This window comes from Salmo salar, chromosome 02, assembly GCF_965601325.2.
Source record: "Salmo salar chromosome 02, fSalSal1, whole genome shotgun sequence".
Classification (NCBI taxonomy): Eukaryota; Metazoa; Chordata; class Actinopteri; order Salmoniformes; family Salmonidae; genus Salmo; species Salmo salar.
The window spans coordinates 39,746,751-39,769,608 of record NC_138292.1 but is presented as its reverse complement, the minus strand read 5'-3'; the positions used below and the strand labels follow the sequence as shown (position 1 = coordinate 39,769,608).

General features: G+C 44.5%; 1 protein-coding gene across 2 annotated transcripts in view; it reads right to left on the bottom strand.

The window, feature by feature from the left end:
• LOC106582734 (igLON family member 5) overlaps positions 1-22,858 on the bottom strand; it is a 155,041-nt gene that overhangs the window by 25,485 nt on the left and 106,698 nt on the right. For both annotated transcript variants that reach the window (XM_014166130.3, XM_014166112.3), the window contains exons 2-4: positions 19,156-19,234; positions 8,155-8,387; positions 6,079-6,198 (exon numbers count right to left, since the gene is read on the bottom strand). In XM_014166130.3, coding sequence (XP_014021605.1) covers positions 6,079-6,198; positions 8,155-8,387; positions 19,156-19,234 — 432 coding nt within the window. The remainder of the gene's footprint in view (positions 1-6,078; positions 6,199-8,154; positions 8,388-19,155; positions 19,235-22,858) is intronic.

Below are 22,858 nucleotides of genomic sequence, written 5' to 3'. Positions count from 1 at the left end.
GCCCAGCCCGAGGGGCCCTCCTGCTCTCCCGGCCCAGCCCGAGGGGCCCTCCTGCTCTCCGGCCCAGCCCGAGGGGCCCTCCTGCTCTCCGGCCCAGCCCGAGGGGCCCTCCTGCTCTCCGGCCCAGCCCGAGGGGCCCTCCTGTCCCCCGGCCCAGCCCGAGGGGCCCTCCTGTCCCCCGGCCCAGCCCGAGGGGCCCTCCTGTCCCCCGGCCCAGCCCGAGGGGCCCTCCTGTCCCCCGGCCCAGCCCGAGGGGCCCTCCTGTCCCCCGGCCCAGCCCGAGGGGCCCTCCTGTCCCCCGGCCCAGCCCGAGGGGCCCTCCTGTCCGGCTCGAGGGGTCCGTCTGCCTGGCGCAGCTATCGGCTCCACCGAAGTGGGCGACGCCGAGGGTGGAGCAGGGTCCACGTCCTGCACCGGAGCCACCTCCAGGATAGGTGGGTTGGGGAGGGAGGGTGTAGCACAGTGCCGTCGTTGACGGCAGCCACCCTCCCTTCCCTCCCTTATTGTTTAGGGGTTATTGTTTATGGGTTTTGTTGGGGATTTTGTTTGTTGGTGTTTTTTCGTTGTTAGGTGCATTCCGGGGTCTGCACCTTGAGGGGGGGGGTACTGTCACGTCCTGACCAGCAGATGGAGCTGTTGTTGTAGTTTTGGGGTCAGGACGTGGCAGTCTTGTGTTCTGTGTTGGTCTTGTGACTCCTGATCAGGAACAGCTGGGGATCGTTGTTCCTGATTGGGAGTCATATATGTAGGAGTATGTTTGTCACTTGGTTTTGTGGGTAGTTGATTTTGCACTGCTGTATGTAAGTACTTAGCCTGTAAAACTGTCGGTCTGTCGTTCTCTTTTGTTTATTGGTTTTCCCGTGTTCACGTTTATTTAATAAATTATCATGATGAACACGCAACCTGCTGCACCTTGGTCCATTTCCACAGAAGACAGCCGTTACAAGCATCAAGTGGGAAAAACGTGGTTCTTCACAATCATTTATGGTAAAGAATACAAGCTATTTTCTCTGAACAGGGGAATAAAACCATCAACAGATTCACAAAGGTTGAAGAAGCAATACTCCAAGCGCAGCTCCGTACTACTTGTCAGACATAGAGAACTGATACTGTATACTGGTTGTTGGGGTGGGATTGGTATGGGGTGTGGGAGGTCTGTGGGTGACTGGTCTGTGGGTGATTCCTCATGTCTTACTCATTGTTAGAAATAATTATGGTCCAAATTGGATGTTAGGTACTATATTTATTGAAAATTATATGAATCCTATAAATTCAAAGGGCCAATCAATTAGCTTAATTTCTCAGAGATCAAATTATATTCCTTCCATTTGGTGCCTAATGAACACGACCCAGGTGTAAAATAAAGTTGCCCTAGATGCTGATTTATGGTCAGTTTGGGGGTTTTGCCAGGTTAGGATTGGAGGAGGTGGAAGCTGATCCTAGATCTGTGTTGGAGTTACTGTATGTCCGTGAGCAACAGATAAGCAGATACTGAAGCTAGGGACTGAGGCTTGACAACAATGTTACATCACTACTTCACAAAGCCTCTACAGAAATAAATAGGTATTTATTTTTAAGCGTTGGCCACACCAAACTCGACAGGGTAACAGTGTGTGCGTCACTATGCAGTAAGAACAATATGGGGCTGTTATGTGGTGTTGACAAAACTCCCTAGTGCCCTGACAAGCGAATTAGTCTGTCTCACACTTCAGCAGCCCTCGTTTTCCTCCGGCGACGTGACGGCAAAAGTCTTTACTGAGTCAAAGAGACCAGCAGGCTAGAATATATTGGCTTTATCCGTGTAAGGGAATGGATGCAGAGGTGTTATTAGAAGGACAGCGACGAGAGGGAACATTGCCCCACTGTGTGTCTCCACAAAGCCAGCTGTCTGTCTGGCAGCCTCCAAGCTCCAATACCATTAAGCTTTTCTCCTATTTTCCCCATTAAAGAAGCCAGGCTGTGGAACACGACAAAATACATAATCTGTCTGCTAACAAGGAAATCCACAGCTTAAATTGCTGCTCAGTTATCATAATAAAAAAATGTAAAAAGCCAGCCAGTCAGTGGACCACTGGCCTCCACACACACACACACACACACGCACGCACGCACGCACACGCACACACACACACACACACACACAGTGTTGTCGAGCAACCCCCCCCCCAGCCCCCCCATACACACATGTGCCTGCACCCGAGTAACAACTGACGCAAGACACTCTAAACGGTAGCGATAATTCCTGTCAGAGATTAACGCGGCGGTTCCAATTGAAGATTATACTGGGGGATTATTAGCTGCGGCTACTGAGCTGGAGATGATTATCTGCAGCTGCTGCAGTGGCGGTACAGCCTGCCGCCCGCCACCCTGTAGCGAGTAGTGGCAGCGGTGGCGAGACGCGTTGGGGGGTTTACAGCAATGTTATTCACTCATAACATTAGCCTAATACATTTGGCTCCCCTGTGACATCTCCGTTGACGCTGGCTGAGCACCCGAGTCTGCCCCCGGTGAAGAAGGGAAGGCAAGGGAAGGGAAATAAGCCAGAGATCCAAATCACTGAGACACAACCAGGGCTGCAGAAGACATTTAAAGAGACTGGCCTAATATATTATAGACGGCTTCTAGGAGAGAGAGAGAGAGAGAGAGAGAGAGAGAGAGAGAGAGAGAGAGAGAGAGAGAAATACAAAAAGAAACAGAGAAAGAGAACGAGTGGTCGAAATCTAAATAAAGAGAAAGGGAAGTCCGGTCGGGGTATTTCATGTGCACTTTTGTGACTAGTTTCATTCTCAGCAGCTGTGTGATGTAATATGTCACAGCACAGCATCCTCCTTACCCCTCCCTTCATTCCCTACTTCCCTCTGACTTATCGCTGACCGTTCCTCCGCAGCGAGATCATATCAGGGAATCAGTCCTCCAGTGAATTTTCATAGCTCTCACAATGGCCTGTAAAATAGTACAGCTCCATCAGACGCTTACACAAACACTACTGGAGGAAGACCTAGGGCTGCCTCAGATTTTTTTTTACATTTCATTATTTTTTTATTTGATCTTTATTTAACTAGGCAAGTCAGATAAAAACAAATTCCTATTTACAATGACGGCCTACCAAAAGGCAAAAGGCCTCCTAAACAGTTCCCTATCTCCTATTTAATGCATTACTTTGACCAGGACCCAGAGGACTCCCCCAGGGCTCTGATTAAAAGTAGTGCACTATATAAAATAGGGGGTGCTTGTATTTGTCCTGTTTCACACATGTACAAGTGTGTAACCTGTACAAGTATGACATGGAAATGTGTTTTCTGCTCATCCCACTCCCCCTGGGGATTAGCCATTATTGACAGTGACCCTGGAGCAATTAGGGTTAAGTGCCTTGCTCAAGGGCAGATTGACAGATTTTTTTCACCTAGTTGGCTGGGGATTCCCTCAAGCACTCTTTTAGTTACTGAACCAATGATCTAACCTTTAAGCTACCGGGCACCATACAGCAACTGAAAGGTTGCATGTTTAATCCCCTACTCTTGAGCAAGGCATTGCTCCAGGGTTACTGTCAATAATGGACGTTCCTTTCTCTTTATTTCAATTTCGACCACTCGTTCTCTTTATCTTTTTTTGTCTCTCCGTTTCTCTCTTTCTCTGTTTATTTTTGTCATCCTCTTTCTCGCCTTCTCTCTCTTTCTCTTTTCTCATTTCCTTTCTCTCTGTCTCTCTCTTCTGCTTTCTCTATCTTTCCCTCTCCCTCTCTCTCTCTCTCACTCTCTCTCTCCTTTCTAGAAGCTATAATATATTAGGCCAGTCTCTTTAAATATGTCTTCTGCAGCACTGGTTGTGTCTCAGGGATTTGGATCTCTAGCTTCTTTCTCTTCCCTTGCTTTCCCTTCTTCCCCGGGGGCAGAGTTGGGTGCTCAGCCACCGTCAACGGAGATGTGTGGGGGTGCCATTTCAGATGCAGGCCTGGACTCCCACCACCAACCAAACACTTAGATTAGACCTGCGGGGAAAAAGGAAGCCAGACGGATGGTTGAAAGGAAAGAGGTCAGAGTTTAGATCTGCCCTGCAGTGAAACTGTAGTCTATTTCCTTATAGGACGTTGACACTTTATGAGCACTGAGCAGTCAGACTCAGTCAGAGCCTTTGAGTTATATTGCAGTGGAGTGTTTCTGTAGCAGAGGTGGTCTGGTTCTTTCTAGCTCTATCAGCAGTAGTCGAGCATCTGGCAGGCATTGTTTGTCTGACTGAGACCATAGTGAATGGAGTCTGATGCGATGGAGTGGGTGGGCCAGAGAGCATCGATGTGGCGTGCTGTTTGGCGATTAAGTGAGGAGTGTGTGAGTGAGGGCATTTGTCTGTGTTAATGTATGTGTGTGTGTGTGTGTGTGCGCATTTTATCTAATGGATGAGATGTCCAATGATAAGAGCTTGATGTCTCAGATTTAATGGGGGTTCAGGTGATGTCTGTGAAAGAGTGTGAATGGGAGATGGAGATGGTATCAGTGAGAGATAAAGTGGGCAGGAGCAGTTCTAGGAGCAGTACTTACACGTCTGGGTTGTATTCATTAGGCATGCATTGGAAGAAAATAGACTGACACAGGGAGGGACAACCTGTTGTTTTCTGTTGCAAAACATTTGAAAACTATTTCTGTTGCCAGCTCTAATGAATAAGGGCCCTGGTGACCAGGGGAAAGATGCCACCACGGTGCCACCATGCCAGGTGCAGAGGATTGTCTTAAAGTTGTGTGTGTCTACACCTACATAAGGGTCCCACTGTAATCTATCCACCAACGCAGTGTCTGAATAGAGTGACAGGTGCATGGTGGATTGTCTTGAAGGTGTGTGTCCCGACTCCCTACACCCAGGCGGGATACCCCTCTACCAATTTGTCTCCCACCGACTGCAGTGTCTGAATAGAGGGACAGATGGTTCACAGCTTCTCACAGTTTCTCTAGGCTTCTCTTTCCCCTCCCTCTTTTCTCCTCCCCACCACCACTCCCCCAGCAGCCCATGGCTTCGCTGCAGTGACTCCCACAGAATAACAATGCCTCCCTATCTCACACTGCAAACTGAAGGGGTGTGTGTGAGGGAACGAGGGTGGGGGAGTATAGTGATGACAAGGAAGAACTGCTGTAGGTCTGCAGACAAGCACAGCAAGTGGCTGTAATGTACGTTAAGGGGGTGTGTGTGTGTGTGTGTGTGTGTGGTGTGTGTGTGTGTGTGTGTGTGTGTGTGTGTGTGTGTGTGTGTGTGTGTGTGTGTGTGTGTGTGTGTGTGTGTGTGTGTGTGTGTGTGTGTTATCAGGGCACAGAGAGGAAATGGAGCAGGATTCCCAGCTACTTCCAAGCTGTTGCACCCCCAGTAGGTCACTGTAACACATTGTAACACTGTGCTAAACCTATCTAACGCCTAGCAGGGTAACTTCAACATGCTCAACACATTCTATGAGACGCATCAACATGAAGTAAATCATTTAAAATCTTACCATCGATGGTGGCAGAAATGGTAATAGGATAGGAATCATTTCACGGACAAATCTAAATGGATATGACTTAGCTTATTAGTCGTTTTATCACGACCACCCTCGAAACCAACGTATAAATAGTGTTCTAATGACAAACATCATTATTAGCTTTGTTGACATGGTGAAGGCGGTGACAGTGAGGATGGTGACAGATGCTGATGATTGTGGCTGGCATGCATTATTTGTGGATAATTATGTGTGATGTGATGTGTGTGTGGGTGTGTGTGGGTGGGTGTGTGGGTGTGTGGTGGGTAAGAGAGGGAACTAGCAGCCACAGCTTGGGTGCGATGGAAATGGTAACAAGGGCAGGTGACAGAGACAGGAGACAGTGGACATGGGACACTTAAAGGGACTGGGACAGAGGGTAGGGGACCATGACAGAAAACAAGGACAGAAACAGGGGAAAGGCAGGGGACAGAAACAAGGGACTGGGAACAGCGACAAGTTAGTATAGACTACGACAGCGGACAAAGGACACGACACAGAGACTGGGAAAGGGACGGGCAACTGGGAGAGGAGACATGAGGACTGGGTACTACGACAGTAGACAGGGACGGGCGTCTTACATTTGTTCTCCTTCCAGGTGACAGTGGGTTCAGGTCGTCCCACCGCCAGACAGAAGAGGTATACATTTCCCCCCTCGTTCACTGACACGTCTTGGGAGATGTTGACGATTCTGGCTGGCACTGCAAGACGAAAGAGTTGGGTTTTATTGACAGTCATGACTTGACAAAAAAGAGGAAAGCCACCTAAGCTGCCCTCCCCTCACTGTTTGCAAAGTATAAACAAGGTATAAAACTGAAATGACAAGCATAAAAGTAAGGGGTTACCAAAATAACAATACTACCAATGACAAACACTGATTCTCTGACTACTATTATAACAAGACAAAGCTATAGAATGTTCTTCACTATGGTGTTGAATATAGGGATGGAAATCTTCACTCAAGGTCTAGAAGTTTCTCTCTTTGGTAGTTGCTTTGTTTTTTTCTTTTCACAGCATGACCACCATCAAATGCTGTTTTGCTCTAAATTGCCATTCCAGAGCAGGCACTATGCATATAGTTAGATAGATAACTAGATGGCCCTTGAATTTAAATGGCCCATTATCGTTGCTTTTAATGAGCTTGGCCATGAGGCTGTTTTTCTGCGAAGCATCTAACCACAGGATCCCATTTTTAACTCTCTGGCCAGGCGAAAATTCTTGTGCGATAAAGCAAAGATTGGAGCCATCGCTACCCCACCATGGCCGTCACTGTTTGATGCAGTGACTCTGGGGTGTAATTATTTTGTATGATATCGCGGTTAAGACTGAAATTGGAGGCGACTTGGAAACTAGGGGAACATGGTCATCTGTGTGCCCATTTGCCCTGCGGATAAATGCTTCTCCTTGGCGCCTGCACTGTGTGAACAGTCTGTTGGAGAGTAGCTGGTTTAGCCTTCTGGGTAATCCTGCCTGCACCCTGCCTATATACAGACACACACGCATGCAAGTACTGTATTCACACGCGCACACACACACACACACACACACACACACACACACACACACACACACACACACACACACACACACACACACACACACACACACACACACACACACACACACACACACACACACACACACACACACACACACACTGCTGAAACGTGCCCAGCTTGCTCTCTCTCTCTCCATCTCTGTAGCAGCATGGTGTGTGTGTGTGTGTGTTTGTTGGCCAGTTGATATATACCCTAATATTTTTCATTTTTATTCCGCTGGTCTTGTATTACTGCGATATGCTAGTACACAAGGTACAATATACATAACAATTGACACATGCAGGGAGAAAAGGTCTGCAATCCATCAGCCAAGCAGCCGGGCGCCAATAAATCACGTCACTCAGGATCAGTCAAACTCTCACTCACTCCACCGTTGCCTTGACGATAGGCCAGATCTGGTCCTGCACTGTCAATTATTCAGTCAGGCAGTTGGACAGCCTCCTGTATAGCAGCCCATATCGTCTTACCCACTTACCCCAGGATCTACCCACCCCACTCAGTTCTGAGGTAAACTTGCACATCAGTGCTAATGTATTGGCTCGAGGCACAGTTGCTAAGGACTCGGTTGGCTGCTTTCTTTGCTCAGTCCAAGGCTCCATCCACTGCACAACACTAACAAAGGCCTTGGGTCACTTTACATTTTTTTTGTAAAGTAAAAGTAAAGTTGTGTTTACAATTGCTGGACTAAAACCTGGAGGTGAATAAATAATCCCATAAATAAAGTGGTACGTGCCTATTACAGAACCAAGTACAATATGTACTGTAAACACATTAAAATATAGCTATTAAAGGGCTAATACACCTAAATATTTGTATACTTACCCTGTAAACAGTCAATGGACAAAGAGAAAGATAAAGCCATGGTTTTTTTGTTTTTCCCTGGCTGCTGTCACCAAATCTTAACTCGTTAGCTGTTCTTGTCCAGAAACCAAGTCCATATCCCCCAAATTAGCATGTTTTAAATATCCTTTGACAAATTCATTAATGTACGCAACCAATGTCAGACACTTTGGGAGCATTTGGGCTTGAGATTTAAAACATGCAAATATTTTATCCTACCCCATCTTTCCCCCCACCTAGATGTCCCCAGGGACTCACCTTGGACGATGAGGAAGACGTGGGCTATGCGGGGCTTGTTGCTGGCCTGGAAGCTGCAGGTATACAGCCCCTCGTCAGCTACCTCCACTCTCTCTATCTGGATGGAGAAGTCACTAGTGTTACTGTTGACCAGCGACACCCGACTGTCCAGCGACCACTTGTCTGTCCCCGCAAACAGGATGTTTGAGCGGTTCAACCACGCCTTGTGGGTCACCTCCTCGTCGATTTTACACCTTTGAGATGGAGGGGGAGAAAACAGGGGATAAGAAAAGACCCAGATAATTTATTAATAATAATTTAGTTAACTTGAATAGCGATTTTCATTACAGAAAATAATCTCAAAGCGCATAAAAATCAAAAAAAAAGAAACAACACATTTAAATTTAGATGGTAGAGATGGATTTTGAATGTCTCTATTTGACATGGGATGAAAGGCTGGGAGTTGAGGCAGTTTGGATTGGAAAGGCAGTGTAGCTTCAGCGGAGGGAGTGGGCATCAATAGAACAGACAGAGAGAAACAAAGACAGTCTGACAAACAGGCCCGGAGCGCTTTATCCGTGCACCGCATCTGCTTTTCCTCCATAGGACCTGCTCCTCCGTAAGTACTGGTCCTCCATTGCCTGGGTGATGCTACGGCTGCTGAAAAGTGCACGAAAAGCCACCACACCTTGGCAGTGGTTAAGAACAGTCCCTGAGCCTCTTCTGCCATCTCTGGCCACAGCATCCAGTACTAGTTGTAATTCTTCCCGACAGATGAAGCAATAAAGCTGGGGCTGCATTATTTGAATCCAAACAGCCAGTTAGCTAGCTAACTATATGACAAAAATATGACTTTTATCCCAACAAAAAAGTACAAAAGTACAATATTTACAGAGCTCTCTGCCTAGGTGACCACACGGCGCCATGGCAACTACGGAACATAATGTACATATATTGAAGTGAGTCTGTATGTGCTTATGTATGAACAAAGATAGCATAGACATTTTTGAGGAGGAGCAGAAGTGAACCCTGGAACTCCAAAGAACTTCCGATGCGTTTGAAAACAACAGCTGTTCCATCGCGGCTGTAAAAGGCTAGCTAGATAAGCTAGCTAACTTAGTGTAGTTGTTTTCTCAAGGTCAAAATTACGACTGAGGACAAATCTATTTTTGAATATTAAAGTTAACAGATTTCCCAAAGAAGCATCGCAGCAGGCTGCATTGGGGCGGCAGGTAGTCTAGTGGTTAGAGCGTTGGACTAGTAACAGAAAGGTTGCAAGATCGAATCCCTGAGCTGACAGGGTAAAAATATGTCGTTCTGCCCCTGAACAAGGCAGTTAACCTACTATTCCTAGGCCGTCATTGAAAATAAGAGTTTGGTCTTAACTGACTTGCCTAGTTAAATAAAGGTAAAATAAAAAATTGCCTTTGTGGAAAGTAAAATCAGCAGCAGGAGGTGGTGGCTCCAAGATGATGTGTAACACATGGGTACACTGTTAAAGCTCCCAATTCCCTGATTTATTGACAACGTTTTGATCCGAGACGGATCTTGGTCAGGTCAAACAAACTGAGTCTCACATCCCAAAATATACACATTTCAACTCACGTGACCATTGCGGACATGACGCATGGCGGGTGCAAAAACAAGTTGTGTATCTCTAATCATTTAATAACAATGAGATGGGTACATGTAGTAGTTCCAGAAAATAATATATATTTACAAAATGACCAAGTGGGTAACCTGGAAGACAAGACAAATCAATGTCTTGTACATCAATGAAATATTAATGTAAACTCTTGGTTCAGACCTCTAGGAGACATGGTACACACATGGTGAATCTAATACAATTCTCCTCTCAGTATCCCCCCCAGAAGTTTTAACATGTTCGATGCCAATGTGTCTCAAAGAGCTAATGTTGTGACGAGCCTCCATGAAATGCGCAGCCACAAGGTTTCTCTGGTCAAGGGTCCTGATATTTTTCCTGTGTTCTGCTATCCTTGTTTTCAGAGCTTGTTTTGTTTTTCCTACATAGCATAGACCACAAATACACTTGATCAGGTATATCACATTTTTTGTATCTTAATGGCCTTGCCCGTAATAGGGTGATTGAACATTGTGCATTTGTTTGTAAAGTTACACTGGGTACATCCGCCACATCTAAAGTTACCGTCTGACATTGTCTAGAAAGGTATCACGTGCCACTGGTGGAAGATCAAACCTCACCACCATTTGACTGATGTTGGGGGCGCCTCTGAAGACTAGCCACGGGGGTTCTTTAACCTCTTTTCCAGTTGTGGATCAGTGCTCAAGATGTGCCAGGGTTTTTTAATGATGTGGTCAAACTGTTTACCAAGTGGGGAGTATTGAAGAAAGCATTGAACGTGTTGGTCAGGAGGACGGGGAGGTTTGGGCGTGAGGCTGTCATCCTGGGTCATATTTTTATAATGTTCCCTTGCATCTTGCAGCCATTCCTCTGGGTAACCCTGCTGTCTGAAACACTAATCCAGATAGACGGCTTGTTTGTCATAGTCACTCTGTGTACTACAAATCCTGCATCGGCGACTGTATTGGCTAACGGGGAGGCTCTTTTTTTAGGGGTGTAGGGTGGAAGCTGTCTCCTCGTAACAGAGAATTCCTGTCTGTCGGCTTCTTGTATAGATCCGTGCTAAAACCACCCCCTCCCTATTAATCAAAATGTAAAGAAAACGTATTTCATTCGCATCAAAGGTGAGGGGGAATTTCAAAGGTTCACTGCTTGTATTGTTTAAGGAGTGGAATTGAAGAAGTTCCTCTGCTGTGCTCTGTAATAGAACGAATACGTCATCAATTAAGCGTTTGAAGGCCCAAATCCCCGTCATTTGCGTGAAGAGAAGATGGAGAAAAAGTGGACAGAGGTCGGGCTGCCTTCTGAGAATTCTTAGGCGATCGAATAAAACCCCATTGCCTTCCGTTCTCCTAGCTAACATGCAATCATTGGAAAATAAAATCGACGACCTACGAGGAAGATTAAACTACCAACGGGACATTAAAAACTGTAATATCTTATGCTTCCCCCGAGTCGTGGCTGAACAATGACATTATCAACATACAGCTGGCTGGTTGTATTAATGTCCCGTTGGTAGTTTAATCTTCCTCGTAGGTCATCGATTTTATTTTCCAATGATTGCATGTTAGCTAGGCAGGACAGAACAGCAGCGTCTGGTAAGACAAGAGGGGGCGGACTATGTTTATTTGTAAACAACAGCTGGTGCACGATATCTAAGGAAGTCTCAAGGTTTTGCTTGCCTGAGGTAGAGTATCTCATGATAAACTGTAGACCACACTATCTACCTAGAGAGTTTTCATCTGTATTTTTAATAGCTGTCTACATACAACCACAGACCGATGCTGGCACTAAGACCACATTCAATGAGCTGTATTCCACCATTAGCAAACAGGAAAACGCCCATCCAGAGGCGGCGCTCCTCGTAACTGGGGACTTTAATGCAGGAAAATTAAATCCATTTTACCAAATTTCTATCAGCATGTTACATATGCAACCAAAGGGGAAAAAAACTCTAGACCACCTTTACTCGACACACAGAGACACGTACAAAGCTCTCCCTCACCCTCCATTTGGCAAATATGACCATAATTCTATCTTCCTGATTCCTGTTTACAAATAAAATTAAAGCAGGAAGCACCAGTGACTCGGTAAATAAAAAAGTGGTCAGATGAAACAGATGCTAAGCTACAGGACTGTTCTGCTAGACTGGTATATGTTCTGGGATTCCTCCGATGGCATTGAGGAGTACACCACATCAGTCATTGGCTTCATCAATAAGTGTATCAATGACATCGTCCCCACAGTGACCGTACGTACCCCAACCAGAAGCCATGCATTACAGGTTACAGCAGCACTGAGCTAAAGGCTAGAGCTGCCGCTTTCAAGGAGAGGTACTCTAATCCGAAAGCTTATAAGAAATCCCGCTATGCCCTCCGATGAACCATCAAATAGGAAAAGCGTCAATACAGGACTAAGATCGAATCGTACTACACCGGCTCTGATGCTCGTCGGATGTGGCAGGGCTTGCAAACCATTACAGACTACAAAGGGAAGCACAGCCGAGAGCTGCCCAGTGACACGAGCCTACCAGACGAGCTAAACTATTTCTATTCTCGCTTCGAGGCAAATAACACTGAAACATGCATGAGAGCACCAGCTGTTCCGGAAGACTATTTGATCATGTTCTCCGCAGCCGATGTGAGTAAGACCTTTAAACAGGTCAACATTCACAAGGCCGCAGGGCCAGATGGATTACCAGAATGTGCTGACCAACTGGCAAGTGTCTTCACTGACATTTTCTACCTCTCCCTGTCCGAGTCTGTAATACCAACATGTTTTAAGCAGAACACTATAGTCCCTGTGCCCAAGAACACTAAGCTAACCTGACTAAATGACTACTGACCAATAGCACTCACATATGTAGCCATGAAGTGCTTTGAAAGGCTGGTCATGGCTGACATCAACACCATTAGCCCAGAAACCTTAGACCCACTCCAATTTGCATACAGATCTACAGATGACGCTATCTCTATTGCACTCCACGCTGCCTTTTCCCACCTGGACAAAAGGAACACCTATGTGAGAATGCTATTCATTGACTACAGCTCAGCGTTCAACACCATAGTGCCCTCAAAACTCATCAATAAGCTAAGGACCCTGCAACTAAACACCTCCCTCTGCAACTGGATCCTGGACTTCCTGATGGGCTGCCCCCAGGTTGTAAGGGTAGGTAGCAACACATCCGACACGCTGATCCTCAACAAAGGGACTCCTCAGGGGTGCGTGCTCAGTCCCCTCCTGTACTCCCTGCTTACTCATGACTGCACGGCCAGGCACGACTCCAAAACCATCATTAAATTTGCCGATGACACAACAGTGCCTGATCACCACCAGCGATGAGACAACCTATAGGGAGGAGGTCAGAGACCTGGCCGTGTGGTGCTAGGACAACAACCTCTCTTTCAACGTGGTCAAGACAAAGGAGATGATTGTGAACTACAGGAAAAGGAGGACCAAGCATTCCCCCATTCTCATCGACAGGGCTGTGGAGCAGGTTGAGAGCGTCCAAGTTCCTCACCAACAAACTAACATGCTCCAAGCACACCAAGACAGTCATGAAGAGAGCACGACAAAACCTATTCCCCCTCAGGAGACTGAAAAGATTTGTCATGGTTCCTCAGATCCTCAAAAGGTTCTACAGCTGCAACATCAAGAGCATCCTGACTGGTTTCGTCATGCCTGTAATGGCAACTGCTCGGGCCTCCAACCACAAGGCACTACAGAGGGTACTGCGTACGGCCCAGGACATCACTGGGGCCAAGCTTCCTGCCATGCAGGACCTCTGTACCAGGTGGTGTCAGAGGAAGGCCCTAAAAATGGTCAAATACTCCAACCACCCTAGTCATAGACTATTCTCTCTGCTACAGCACGGCAAGCGGTACCAGAGCGCCAAGTCTGGGTCCAAGAGGCTTCTAAACAGCTTTTATCCCAAGACATAAGACTCCTGAACATCTAATCAAATGGCTACCCAGACTATTTGCATTGGTCCACGCCTCCACCCCATCTTTTACGCCGCTGATACTCTCTATTATTATCTATGCATAGTCACTTTAATAACTTTATCTACATGTACATTTTACCTCAATCACCTCGACTAACCAGTGCCCCCGCACATTGACTCTGTACCGGTACCCCCCTGTATATAGCCTCGCTATTGTTATTTTACTGCTGCTCTTTAACTACTTGTTCTTTTTATTTCTTATTTTTATTCATATTTTTTAAACTGCATTGTTGGTTAGGGGCATGTAAGTAAGCATTTCACTGTAAGGTCTACACCTGTTGTATTCGGCGCATGTGACTAATACAATTTGATTTGATTTGATTTGTTTCCAGAGTCTGATATGGTGCAAGAATATGATTGTTAGGGCTGAAAATCACATTCTTCTCAAACAACCCCACATACAGATTGGCATAATTTGGTGCCATTTTACTACCCATAGCAGTTCCCTTCTGTTCAATGAATATGTCATTTTCAAATATGAAAAATGTCTTAGTCAGAACAATCTGAGCAAGTTCAACAATACAGTCAGTGCTAGTGAGTGTACCAGTGGGTCGTTGACTAAGATAGGCTTCTAGGCCTCCCTGGTGGGGGATATTTGTATGCAGGGATTCATCATCAAAGCAAGCCATAAGCGTCTCCCCAATGATTTTGTGCATTGTCTTGAGGTTGTTAATTATGTCCATAGAATCGTGTACATATGCACGGGGTGACACCACACTGGGTTTTAGAAAGGAATCTCCAAAAGCAGAAATATTTTCAGTCAATGAGTCAATGGTCACAATAGGTTTATTAGGTTAACCATCTATTCTAGCTAACGTCAGCTTGCGAGAAGGGGGGGTGGGGGGGGGGGGGGATTTCTGTGTTGATATTTCAGAAGAACTTATGGATTCTTTAGACATTTAGAATGGTAAAACAAATTGCATGATGAGGGCAAATTGAGCCACTCTACAAATTATTACTAACCCAAACAGTGGGGAACAACGAGGGCCTTCTTATACAATAATACTTATGATTTTAATTATATTATTATTTTCAATTGTGTTCTGATTCAATCTCTTCAGTTTTTGTTGGAAAGGGTTAACACTGAAGAGAAAAAAAGATCCAATCAGGATTTTTCTTTTGTGGTCTCTGGGGAAATCTAGCTAGCTAAGTCAGCCATTGGTTAGGCCATCAGAAGCTAGACAGAAGGCATCTGCCATTCAACTGTATTAGGGCAACATTTCGGAGTGACAGTGCAATCAACCAATCACATTTTGACTTGTAATGGGTGGGACCGATTTTACAAAATAATGTGGAGATTTCTGCCTTCTCAAAGGCCAATAGGTCACTGCGCAATAGAGAATGCTAGTTTTCCCACAGACTAGCTAGCTATCTTTTGTTGTAGGCTAGTTTGCAGCGGCTGCAGCAAATGTTATCGAGTAGGATGCTGCTAATTTGTTAGCTTCTCCCTTTTAAAAAATAACTTTCAACAAGAAGTTAACCTTTTACTGCATTGGGCTAAATCAGGGTCACACAGAGTGATTCTTGGTAGTCTTAAACAAATCTACTTTCAAACAAAAGTATACACCTCACACACATGGTTATGGGCTTAAAAAAGACACCTGTACCATGTGAGTGGAACACAAATAGCCTACTAACCAAGACTTCGGGCCAAACTTTTTCAATACCTGGTTTGCATATCCCTTGTTGCCTTAGTTAGCATTTACTGGTAGATATCATAAATTGAAACGGCTTTCCTACCTACCCTACCCGCTACCGATGACGTTCTTCTGTGAGCTGCTCCATTTCAAAACCAGTTGAGAGCTGTGTGCTCTGGCTGCCTGCACATGTACAGCGCATGTGAATATACTTTACATGCTTTGCGATTGTGCAGGCTGCTTTGTGCATCATTTCACTATTGTACTACATAATTGATAAATGGTATACCTCCACTACACTAATTTGATACGCATCAGTGGGGATTAAGAAGTGAATATACTGAAAAGAAAGTGGGTATAAGGCTTATACTTGCATATATCCTCCACTACACCACTAGCCCTCTGTGTTTTACAAAAAGTGTACTCTCCTACATGAGTGCGCTGGTATTACTGTTGCTGCCTTTTCAGCATCATTACCCTGTCACACACTGAAGGCCTAGGTCCAATAGGTTCGCCACTGCGCAAACATGTCGATAATACAGTGCATTCGGAAAGTATTCAGGCCCCTTCCCTTTTTCACATTTTGTTACGTTACAACCTTATTCTCAAATGGATAAAAAAATACAATTCTCCTCAATCTACACACAATACCCCATAATGACAAAGTGAAAGCAGTTTTTTAGGAATCTTTGCAGATTTATTCAAAATAAAAAACAGAAATACCTTATTTACATTCAGACCTGTTGCTATGAGACTCGAAATTGAGCTCAGGTGCATCTTGTTTCCATTGATCATCCTTGAGATGTTTCTACAACTTGATTGGAGTCCACCTGTGGTAAATTCCATTGATTGGACATGATTTGGAAAGGCACACACCTGTCTGTATAAGGTCCCACAGTCGACAGTGCATGTCAGAGCAAAAACCAAGCCATGAGGTTGAAGGAATTGTCCGTAGAGCTCCGAGACAGGATTGTGTCGAGGCACAGATCTGGGGAAGGGTACCAAAACATTTCTGCAGCATTCAAGGTCCCCAAGAACACAGTGGCCTCCATCATTCTTAAATGGAAAAAGTTTCGAACCACCAAGACTCTTCCTAGAGATGGCCGCCTGTCCAAACTGAGCAATCAGGGGAGAAGGGCCTTGGTCAGGGAGGTGACCAAGAACCTGGTTGTCACTCTGACAGAGCTCCAGAGTTGCGCTGTGGAGATGGGAGAACCTTCCAGAAGGACAACCATCTCTGCACCATCTCTACCAATCAGGTATTTATGGTAGAGTGGCCAGATGGAAGCCACTCCTCACTAAAAGGCACATGACAGCCCGCTTGGAGTTTGCCAAAAGGCACCTAAAGGACTCTCAGACCATGAGAAACAAGATTCTCTGGTCTGATGAAACCAAGATTGAACTCTTTGGCCTGAATGCAAAGTGTCACGTCTGGAGGAAACCTGGCACCATCCCTACGGTAAAGCATGGTGGTGGCAGCATCATGCTATGGGGATGTTTTTCAGCAGCAGGGACTGGGAGTCAAGAACGAGGGAAAGATGAACAGAGCAAAGTACAGAGAGATCTTTGATGAAAACCTGCTCCAAAGCGCTCAGGACTAAAACACTGACTCAAAAGATAGCGTGATCTTTTTTTATGTGAACCGTTTTTGCTATTGGGACAGGGCATCAGACTCCAGAGCCTTTATTGCAGAGTTGGGTCACTGAGGTGGTCGGTTGTCAATTCACTAACACTTATCATGTGGTTTGTGCAGGCTGAAATATGGTGAGTTGGATGTTATCGTAAACTTTGAAATTAGAAACAAGCATGGTAACAAGCATTCGTTGTTACACTGCAATTACCACCAGTTACAGTGTAACTATGAATTATTACAATTATTTAGAATACTTGTTACAGTGTAATTACATATGTAATTACACTTTAATACGGACCCCTTAAGAAGTGTTACCGTCTTTTTCATTAGACAATTAATGAGACTAACCATGTTGATGGATACCAGATTTGACTTTTTCAACTACTGTACATACGTCATGAAATGGATTAGTGCAAGCCTTACCCTTGTAATGAAGGTAGGCCTTAAAGTTGCAATATGCAGAAATTGCTCCGCCGTTTTCTGGTTGCTAAGATTCTGGTAGTTCGCCTAATTTCAGTTTATGTGACAAAACAAGCAGTGTAGAGAATCATTGTACCACCTAAACTGCTGTGAAATATATTTAAAATAACCCAAAATATTGTATTTTCAGCTTTTCGAAGTTAGTGTACAAAACCAAAAGATGCAAAAATGACTAAACATAAGAACAGCAAGCATAGAAATAGTGCACATAGACCATATCTACCGCTTCTTAGACTTGCTTTCAAAGAGAATGACAGATCTATAACTCAAATTTCTATGTGAATTTGGTCAGGTCACAAATATCACTATCATGAGTGCAGAAAGGAATATTTTAAGGTTCATTTGAATTCATTTCAAATTACATTTTGATCATCCGGTTGTAATTAGTATATGCAATTCAATATTATCGCCACAAAGAGTCAGCACTAGCATTCGTAAACAAACCACTAGCCAGGTCTCGTAATGTGAGGTTGTTAATACATACCTAGCACAAGGTAGCGGTTCATAAAAAATACAGTATGTTTCTTAATTGAAACTACGAGGGCAATACACCTGGGTAAAATATAGTTGTGTTTTGTAGGAAGCAGATGAAGAGCTAGGAGAGACAGATTGGTGAGGGGGAGAGAGGGGCTGATAGTGGTAGTTACTGCTGCTACATAACTTTTGATGTAAACAATGTGGCGGACCATTCTTGATACACACAGGAAATTGTTTAGCGTGAAAAACCCAGCAGCGTTGCAGTTTTTGACACACTCAAATCGGTATGCCTGGCACCTACTACCATACCCCGTTCAAAGGCATTTAAATATGTTGTGTTGCCCATTCACCCTCTGAATGGCACACATAAACAATCCATGTCTCAATTGTCCCAAGGCTTAAAAATCCTTCTTTAACCTGTCTTCTGCCCGTCATCGACACTGATTGAAGCAGATAGGGATCATAGCTTTCACATGGATTCACCTGGTCAGTCTGTCATGGAAAGAGCAGACGTTCCTAATGTTTTGTACACTCAGGCTATACGTATATATGAATACAAATATTATTTTGAGTTTGGAATGTAATTTTCACAGTTTCTGAACTAGAAATGTTTTGTGACAGTATGACTACAGTACTGTCCTTCACCACTAGATGTCCTTAGAAGCTTCAGCTGGGGACCAGGCCAGGAGAGGATAAGCCTGAGCGCTTATGTTTAATTGATGTGGCCAGGGTAAAAAAAAGAAATCTCAGTGAGGTAGATCACACGGTCTCCAGTGAATAGGCCTCATCTATGCCAGTGATATTACCTTTAATCGCCCATGCAATGAATAGATGATCCTGTAAGTATGAAAGGGCATCATATATCAACTACAGGAGCCTGTGGCGGTCTATGGTTCTAGGGCTAGGCAATATGAGATGACAGCGATGGTGACCAGATTTGGAATGATTCCTGACAGCGGGTTAAAGAGTTCAAATGTTGATAGACAGTAGGCTTTTATGAAGGCCTCAAAGTCCAGGATATTGCCAAAATGGCAGTTTTGCTGAGGAACATTTTTCAACCTAGTTGGGGTATACCTCATGGGGTTTTTATGACATTGAATTGGCAATTAAGTCAGCATGATGACAGGTGAAAAAAATAAAATAATTCAACATGTAATTAGTAGGTGCAGGTGTAGGATCATAGAGTTACCTCAGAATGATGCTCTCTCCTTCCAGCACTGTAATGTTGTCGGGCAGGTGGCCGAATTCGGCTCCGTGCACACTTGGTCCTGCCAAGGAAAATGAGAGAAGAGAGGGAGGAGGGTGAGCATAATGCCGTTATAACAACAACAGACGGTCCATTCGCATTCTCAATCCCCAAATCCCCTGGTTGGCATCTCAGCCGCCGCGGTGCTGAGTACCTCATTGATCCGGGTCAGGCTGGATGTGTTTGGTGGTTCTCTTAGTTATTTGTCATAAATATACAAACAAAGGTGTTGTAGCGTACACACTGACCCCCTGTATTATTTGAATAATGATTCGTTTTCCCCCCCCCACCCCATGTGTGTGTGTGTCTCATTGAACAGTGTTGATAATGAGCCGGGGGAAGAGGAGGATTCACGCAGGGACGTCAGAGCGTGAAATGAAGGGACACAAATGGCAACAGGAGGGATGCGTACAGTGAGGCTCACCCTGCCTACAAATAGACACGCACACACACCAAGAAGTCACACAAGCGCACGCAAACACACACTACCACAGGAATGAAACTAAATGGAAAACTGGGGTTGATACGTGTGGGGCATCGTCTGTCTATGAAAATGCCCTTTTTGTTACAAATTTAACCAGAACCATGCATAATACACATTCACTAATACTGACTAACTTTATAGAAAATGAAGACAGGTCTCATAAACAATCTCTCAAGCAGGAGCCCATGTGCTAGTGAGTAGCCAGCTAATCTTTATACTTCAAGTTTAGCCAACTTGGATCTCTTTGCTAGATGACAAGGTGGAACAGTTGAATGGTTACGAACACCCCCTTCTGTCCGTCTCCAAATGTTTGGACAGCATGCTCGCCTGTCCACTTTGTTCAGATGTTGAAATCAGGTGGCCTACCTTATTTCTCAGAATGGGAACGAGTTTCCAATTACTTATATAATAGTGTTTGATGCTTTTAACACAATTATAAAACACAGACTAGACAGCTAGTGTAACAGTCTTTGGCAACAATGTTACTAGTAGGACATAGTACCACAATGCAACCCGCGACTAACTGAGAATTCATTTTCCAGAATCAATGTTCATTGATACTCCTGTTTTAGTAGTGTCTGCTCTGCACGCAATTTGAGAAATTGAGACCTAAAAAGGGTATCAATAGAATGGTTAATTTGTCCTCTATTACAGTAAAATAATGACTCAATGTGTTTCGGTGTCCATATGACCGATTCAGTTAGACCAACCCTCAAATCCAAATATAGAGTTGAAACAATAGCGTGTGATTGCTGCCAGCAATTCGGGGCATTCCTGCATGTGGAACACCTTGAGCATCCCATTGGTTCCTGCAATCGAGCACGCCATCTTCATGCTTGTGTGACACTTTTGATATTCTGGATTTCCCCTATTTGTCTATGTGATTAAAATGTGGGTCAAGAGTGGTCTACCGATGTCTACAGGTGTCCTAGCTAGCTACCAGTGTCGCCCCCACTTCCCGCCTGTTGTGTACTGGGGTCCTCCTAGCTAAATAGCTAGCACACAGTGTCCTTCGCTCCCAATTGCCGAAGACCTGCCCTCGCCATTGTTAACAGAACTGTGGGAAAGCAGTGCCTGACAGGTGAAGGCGAAGGACACTGTCTACCGGTGTCCTAACTATCGTTAGCTAGCTAGCTAGCTACCTATCCAGCCTGCTGTGTACCGGAGTCCTAGCAAAACAATGTACCAATAGAAGTATAGAGAGGTGTTCCTGCAGATGCAGGAATTAGACTTGGGCGGTATACCGTATATACCGTATACACCGGTGTTTATTTGGAAATAGCCACAGGATGGTTTTTTTCAATACCGTCAATAACGGTATTGACGATATTTGAATATTTGTAACTACTTTTTAAGTAAATACCCGCTTGTGCAATACGTTAGAAGATAAAGCAGATTGCGTTCTTCATTTCACCTGTCACGTTATTTTACATTATGAAGCTTACCATAGTTCCCCAGAAGAGAAGGGAGCAGGTGACTCCGGCTGTGTATTGACAGGGGTCGCGTTTTATATTGAACGTCAACCGTGTTCTTTTTGCTTCAATAGAGTGATCAGGGACTTGCAACTACAGTTTTCTTTCACAGAAAATACATTAGTTCAACACCTTCAGCAGAAAATAGCCTCATCTTCATTAGATGACAACAGAAGTGCAACGCTATTTGGCTGGCAGCCACACAAGTAGGCTAAAATACATGTATTTTTTGCAAACACTATGCATGGCAGTCATATGTCTGTTTATCATAGAACGAATGTAGCCAGCTACATTTCCTGATGTTTTTCTTAAAGTTAATCTTGCATTTTGCTGGAGAAAAGTAGGCTAGCTACACCTATAAAAGTACCAGAGAAAAGTAGCTACAGTCAAAACACTGTCTGCTGATAGAATGCCCGTTCGTGAATTCTCATCCAAGTGGAGAAGTGCAACTGAAGCACAAAATGAGTCTGATGCCCAGCAGAAACTCCAATAAGAAGCATTTTAGATCTGTGTTTACAAAACTCAGCAAGATATTTCTCATGCATTTCATATTTTTTTGCTGTATGAAAAACTAAGAATTAAGCATTGACACAATCCCTAAGTGACGGGGCATCATATTGCGTTGGCTTTCTGCTGTGTTCGAGAAGTCAAAGCCCTTTGGATGAGTTATCTGTACAACTGCCACTGCTATTTTTTTTGATTTTCTTGATTTTTTTCTCCTCTCAGTTCTCGGCCAGTCTGCTCCTCCCCCATCTTCTCGAACAGAGCAGGCAGGCAGGCAGGTTGCCCTAGCGACTCCAGACTCCTCACAGACACAGGGTGTATGCTGCTCCAGAGCCAGTACTGTTCATTTACACAATGTCTCTCATTCACATTCGCTTGTAAATGTCCAAACTCACCAAAAATGACATTCGGTAGCTCCTACCTATATATGTATAACTTTATGAGCTGGACTTTTTTCTTTTTTCGTTTGTGCTCGTTAGCATATTTTCTGGATGCAATTGCACCCTTCTCAGCTGAAACTGCTTGTCAGAGAGGAAGAACTGATCTCTCATCTTTGTTGTTGTGAATGACAGGGGGAGGGGCTTTGTGTGTGTGTAAATGATAAGTTGCACACTGTAACAGGCGTCAAAATGAGTAGACCAAGGTGCAGAGTGGAATATGTTCATCTTGTCGTTTAATGCAAAAATGAACACTTTACAAATGAAACAAAAATGACAGCCGACAGTTCCGTCAGGTACTTACAACTAAACGGAAAACAACTACCCACAAAACACAAAGCAAAAACAGGCTGCCTAAGTATGGTTCCTAATCAGAGACAACGATAGACAGCTGCCTCTGGTTAGGAACCATACTCGGCCCAACACAAAGAAATACAAAAACATAGAATGCCCACCCCACACCCTGACCTAACCACATAGAGAAACAAACCCTCTCTCTCAGGTCAGGGCGTGACACACACAGCATAGAAGGAGCGAAGGAGATGAGACCAAAAAGACAACATGAGAACAAGTGGACATAAATGCTCATAAAAAATAAAATAATAATTGGATTATTGTGATACAGCCATTTGGAATATCATGCTAAAACATTATAGAATTCTATATAACACCCAGCCCTAAAGCGTTTATATTTTTAAAAAGACTAGGCTACAGTACTGTTGAAGCTTCCTCTCCTTGGATTATATTTT